Source organism: Muscardinus avellanarius, assembly GCF_963383645.1.
Source record: "Muscardinus avellanarius genome assembly, chromosome: 1".
NCBI lineage: Eukaryota > Metazoa > Chordata > Mammalia > Rodentia > Gliridae > Muscardinus > Muscardinus avellanarius.
The window spans coordinates 99,248,537-99,254,536 of NC_137786.1; the positions used below are offsets into that span (position 1 = coordinate 99,248,537).

The 6,000-nt window shown below is 48.4% G+C and overlaps 1 protein-coding gene across 1 annotated transcript in view; it reads right to left on the reverse strand.

Annotated features, from left to right (window-relative positions):
- The window catches only part of REEP5 (receptor accessory protein 5), a gene marked incomplete at both ends in the record, with an annotated part of 47,247 nt that extends 42,013 nt beyond the window's left edge, over positions 1 to 5,234 (reverse strand). Inside the window, 2 exons of the mRNA XM_080692990.1 lie at positions 4,824 to 4,917; positions 5,117 to 5,234. Of these exons, the coding sequence (XP_080549116.1) occupies positions 4,824 to 4,917; positions 5,117 to 5,234 (212 nt within the window). The remainder of the gene's footprint in view (positions 1 to 4,823; positions 4,918 to 5,116) is intronic.
- Between the last annotated feature and the right edge of the window lie 766 nt (positions 5,235 to 6,000).

Below are 6,000 nucleotides of genomic sequence, written 5' to 3' on the forward strand. Positions count from 1 at the left end.
GACGGCCATAGGTTCAATCCCTACTACCATAAAAATAAAAAAGAGATGGAATATAGCTTGGAAATAGAATGCCCTTGGAGTCGAGCCAAAGTAACCCCCCATACACACACATAAACAACCTGGCCAAGACTCAAGCCATACCATAGACCAATTATAATAAAAACCTATCCAGTGGGTCTTTTTTCTTTTTTTAATTTTTAAATAGGGTCTCACTAGGTTGATGAAAGTTTTACTACTTGCTGATGCTGTCCTTGAACCTATGATCCTCCTGTCCAGTCTCCCAAGTACCAGATTTACAGACAAGTGCCACCATGCCTGGCTAGATATCAGTATTTTTTTAAGCTCCTCAAATGACTTCAATGGGCAGCCAAATCTAAAAAGCATTATACAGGAAAAAATCCAAGTAAGCACAGACCAACCTTCCCGTCTTTTTATTTTTTTTAAGTTGTGTGTGTGTGTGTGGTACTGGGGGTGGAACCTAGGGGCTTTTCTACTTCCAGACTATACTCCCAGGCCTTTTTTTTTTTTTGGTGGTACTGGGGTTCCTGGAAGCCCTTCTACCTCCGGGCTACACTCCCAGACCTATTTTTTATTTTTGGAAACAGGGTCTCTTAAGCCAGCGAGGCTGACTTCGAACTTGCGCGATCCTCCTGTCTCCGCCTCCCAAGCGCGGGGATTACAAGCATGTGCCACCACGCCTGGCTCTCCCAGGCCTTTTTTATACTTAATTTGGAAACATGGCCTCACTAAGTAGCTGAGGCTGGCTTTGAACCTGTGCGATCCTCCTGTCTCAGCCTCCCAAGCACTGGGATTATAAGTGTGCACCACCATGCCCGGCCAACCCTTTTTATTTTGAACCAGGATCTTGCTAAGTTGCTGAAGACCTTACTAAGTTGCTAAGGCTAGCCTCCAACCTGCCATCCTCCTGTCTCAGCTTTCCAAGTGCTGGTATTATTCAGCTTTTTTTGTTTGTGTTTTTTTATGGTACTGGAATTGAACTCAGGGGCATTCTATCTCTGAGCTACAGCCCAGCCATTTTATTTTTTTGTTTTGAAACAAAGTCTGTCTAGGTTGCATCTCAGCCTCCCAAGTACTAGGATTAGAGGCATGCACCACCACATCTGTTTTATTAAGGTTTTTTTTTTTTTTTTTTTTTTTTTTGTGTGTGTGTGTGTGTGTGTCTGGGGATGTAACCCAGGAGCATTCAACCTCTGAGCTATACTTCCTGCCCTATTTTTTAGTCTTTATTTTGAAACAGGGTCTCACTAAGATGCAGAGGGCCTCACTAAGTAGCTGAGGCTGTCCACAAACCTCAATCATCCTGTCTCAGCATCCCGAATGCTGGGGTTACAAGCATGCGCCGCCACACCTGGCTTATTCAGTTTTTTTACTGGTCATAGTCTTTGCTGGTTTATAGGCAAACAACAGTTGCCAAACTGCCACTCAAGCTTTGCTCCACATGTGATCCATGACACCTTCAAGCACATACCTAAAAATGCTTCAAAATCTTTTTTAAAAAGAACTACAAGCGAGTGTGGTGGCGCATTCTTGTAATCCCAGTACTTGGGAAGCTGAGACAGGAGAATTTCAGGTTCGAGGACAGCCTCAGCTACTTACTGAGGCCATCTGCAATGTAGTGAAACCCTATTTCAAAATAAAGAATAAGCGTGGTGGTGCACACTTGTAATCCCTGCGCTTGGAAGGCTGAGACAGGAGGATCGCACAGGTTTGAAGCCAGCCTCAGCTACTTAGTGAGGTTCTCAGCAACTCAGTGAGACCCTGTTTCCAAACAAAGTATAAAATAGGTCTGTCTGGTCTGGGAGTATAGCCCGGAGGTAGAAAGCCCCTGGGTTCCACCCCTAGTACCACGCACACACACACAAAAAAAAAAAAAAAAAAAAAGAAAGAAAGAAAGAAAGAAAGGAAAGAAAAGAAGGAAAGAAAGAAAGAACAAAAAGTAAGGCTGGGGGTATTAACTTAGAGGTAGAATGTCCCTGGGTTCAATCTCCAGTACCGCAAAAAAAACAAAAACAAAAGAACAAACTCGTGTGGTGGCTGGTGGATTATTTCTATAATCCCTAGGGAGGCTGAGACAAGAGGATGGCAGGTTTGTGGACAGCCTCAGTAAGCAGTGAGACTCTCACTGACCTAGTGAGACCTTGTGTCAAACTAAAATAAGGCTGGGAGCTGGGCATGGTGGCGCACGCTTGTAATCCCCGCGCTTGGGAGGCTGAGACAGGAGGATCGCACAGTTTCGAAGCCAGCCTCAGCTACTTAGTGAGGCTCTCAGCAACTTTGTGAGACCCTGTTTCCAAAATAAAATATAAATGGGTCTGGGAATATGGCCCGGAGGTAGAAAGCCTCTGGGTTCCACCCCCAGTATCACCAAAAAAAAAAATAATAATAAAATAAAATAAGGCTGGGGGTATAGCTCAGAGGTAGAATACCCCTGGGCTCATTCCCCAGTACTGAAGAAAAGATCTGCAAACCGAGTGTGTGGCACAACCCTGTAATCCCAGCACTTGCTGGGCAGAGACAGGAGAATTGAAGGCTCAAGGTCAATCTCAGCAACTTAGTGAGACCCTGTTTCAAAATAAATAGAGATGGGGGTATAACTCAAAGATAGAATGCCCCTGGGTTCAATCCTCAGTACTGAGGGGGAAAAAAATAACTACAAGTAGACTATATAAACGGAAAAAGTAAAGGAATACATTTTGTCTCGTACACAGACACATGATATGCAAGCCATTTTGAATGAGTTGTCTACCTTTTTTCTTTTTTTTCCTTTTTTTTTTTTTTTGGTGGTACTGAAGACCGAACCCAGGGGACCCAGAGGTTTCCTACCTCTGAGCTATACCTCTAGCTCTATTTTATTTATTTTAAATTTTGAAACAGGGTCTCACCAAGCTTCTGAGGGCATGGTTAAATTTGCTGAGGCTGGTGGTGAACCTGTGTTCCTCTTGTCTCAGTTACCCAAATACTGGGATTACAGGTAGTGTGTGTGTGTTACACGAAGGATTGAACCCAGGGGCACTCTACCTCCAAACTACATCCCTCGTCCTTTTTTGTTTTGAAACAAAATCTCACTAGGTTTCAGAGCATCTTGCTAAATTGCTGAGGCTGACCTCAAGCCTTTGATCCTCTAGTCTCAGCCTCCCAAGTACTGGGGTGACAGATGTGAGCCACCACGCCCAGTTTAAAAACTGCTACTCTAGTGTGGAGACACATGCTTGTAATCCAAAGCTGTTTGAGAACGGCCTCAGCAAGTAGTGACTCTCATCAACCTAGCAAGACTCTGTCTCAGAATAAAAATAAAAAATTTTAAAAATAGGGCTGGAGATATAGCTCGAAAAGTAGAAGGCCCAAGTTCAATCCCCAGTACCAAAAACAAAACAATAACAACTGCAACTCTAGCTGGGCATGGCGGCACACACTTGGAATTCCAGTACTTGGGAGGCTGAGATAGGAGGATTGCAGGTTTGTGGCCAGCCTCAACTACTTAGTGAGGCCCTCTTTAATTTAGTGAAACTCTGTTTCAAAATAAAGAATAAAAAATATGGATAGGGGTATAGCTTGGAGGTAGAATGCCCCTGGGTTCCATCCCCAATACAACATACACACATACACACAACTGCTATTCTTATACCAAGTAGACAGTTAAACCAGTTTTCCTCATCTGCCTTTGTGAACTCCTGGTATACACATAAAACCTGGATGTTACATTATAGGTTAGGCTGGAGAGGTCAAAGCTCTTCTCAACTTGAAGACTTGAGATCTCCAGAGATCTCCAGTTTCACAAGCAGGCAGTATCCCGGAGTTGGCTACACTTTCTGCAGTTTGACTAATTATTTGTATCAGACTAATACAGTAACAACTACTTATGGGATTGCAGTTCAATTGTTTCCATTAGAACTTCATCTAAATCATTTCCTTCCCCCTTCTGGTGGTTTACTAGTTTACTAAAGTCTAGCCTGACCAATGATAGACACAAGGTATAATGATGTTATCTGTCTTAGCCTACCAGCTGAAATTTTTTTCTCCCTTAGTTTTTATTCCTAAAAGCTTTCAGAAATCAATTCAATGAAGGTAAAACTAATCAGCTTTCTTGTAGGATAAAACAAAAATTCTTATGTGGAGAATTCCTACTTGAACATATGAAAATAAAAAATACTGGAGGATATTTTCGAAATAAACATATTATAAAATAAAAACTTTGTTAGATCCTAACCTTATAAAGTTCACTTTTAGTTTAATTATACCAATGAGTCACTTACATAACATTAAGTGCTACAATATGGATGCAATTTATAAGGTCTGTTAGAGCAAGCATTTCTCAAGTTTACTGAAATTGGTCTTTTTTTAAATAAAAAAGTAAAAATTCTCACCGTGTCTGAATTAAAATAATTCTTAATTAAAGAAGTCCAAACTGATTGGGGTTTACTGCCTATGAACACAAACATATGGTGATACATTTATTAAAATAATAATTAAGGGCCGAGTGTGTTGGCTTCTGCCTCTAATTCCAGTACCTGGAGACTGAAACAGGAGGATGGCAGGTTTGAGGCCCGCCTCAGCAACTTTAGTGAGACCCTGTTTCCACATAAAATGTAAAATTGGGCTGGGGGTGTGGTTTGGGGGTAGAAGGCCTGGGGTTCAATCCTCAGTGCCAAAAAGATGACAATGGTCAGGGAGAAGCGGCCAACTCCCTGACCCGTGGAGATCGGCCGCGGGCGGCGGGGCAGCGCCGGGCCTCGGCTCGACGTCGGTACGACCTGCTCGGAAGACCCACTGGGCGCGGTCCCGAGAGCGGAGCCCGCACTTACGACACGTAGGCCGGGTAGCCGAAGCCGATGAGGTTGCAGAGCAGCGACGCGCCGTAGCCGAACACCAGGTACAGCGCCAGCAGCGCGGCGAGGCCTGCGGAGGGGGCCGGGGTCAGCGCGGCCGGCCGGACCCCCACCCGGACCCGGACCCCGACCCGGACCCGGACCCGGACCCGGACCCCGACCCGAACCCCCGGACCCCGACCCGGACCCCGACCCGACCCGGACCCCCACCCGGACCCCGGCCGCCGCCCCCCGACCGGACTCGGACCCCCGCCCCCGGCCCAGCCCACCGAGCGCGATGAAGCTCCGGCTCACGCCCGTCTTGGCCTCGAGCTTGGCCAGGAGGTCAGTCATGCAGTTCTTCTCGTGCAAGAACCGGTCGAATCGCTCCCTCATGGCTGCAGACATGGCGGGACCGTGCGCCGCCGCCGGGGCTGCTCCGACTGCGGGTGGAAGGGACGCGGCCAGGGCGGGGGCGGCGGCGCGCGTGCGCGTCTCGGGAGCGCGCCCGGCCCGGCCACGCCCAGCCCGCGCCCGGCCCCGCCCCGCCCGCGCGAGCCCCCCAGAACCCCCTCCCCCGCCCGGCCCCGCCCCGCCCGCGCGAGCCCCCCCAGAGGCACCCCGGCCACGCCCCGCCCGCGCCAGCACCCTCGCCAGGCCCCGCCCGCGCGAGCCCCCCCAGAGCCCCCCCCCCCCCCGCCCGGCCCCGTCCCGCCCCGCCCGCGCGAGCCCCCCAGAGCCCCCTTCTTCCCGGCCAGCCCGCCCCACCCAGCGCCTCAAGGGCCCCGCGCGGAGCAACTCGAAACCTTTGGGGCTGGGGTGGGACGTAAAGGAAGGGTGTTTGGGTCTTTTACCGGCTCCCTCTTAAATTGGACTAATGCAAAAAGACCGTAAGGGGACTGGCGTCCTCGCTGCGCCCGCCTGCAATTCGGTGGGACTGGTTTGGCTAAACATAAGGCGCCTGACCATCCTGAAAGAATTCTGAATGCAGGCCAGGTTTCGGCCCAGTTTTTCTCACCTACACATAATAAGAGACCCTTGGAGAAAGAAAGCAGGCACACCCTCCTCTGGGGCACACCTTCTCAAGTTCTGCTCTTCTTAAACCTCCTCGTGGGCTTGCATTGGCTTTTGACATCTGATATTCTGGACATGTTACCAACTCTCTCAGTGAAAA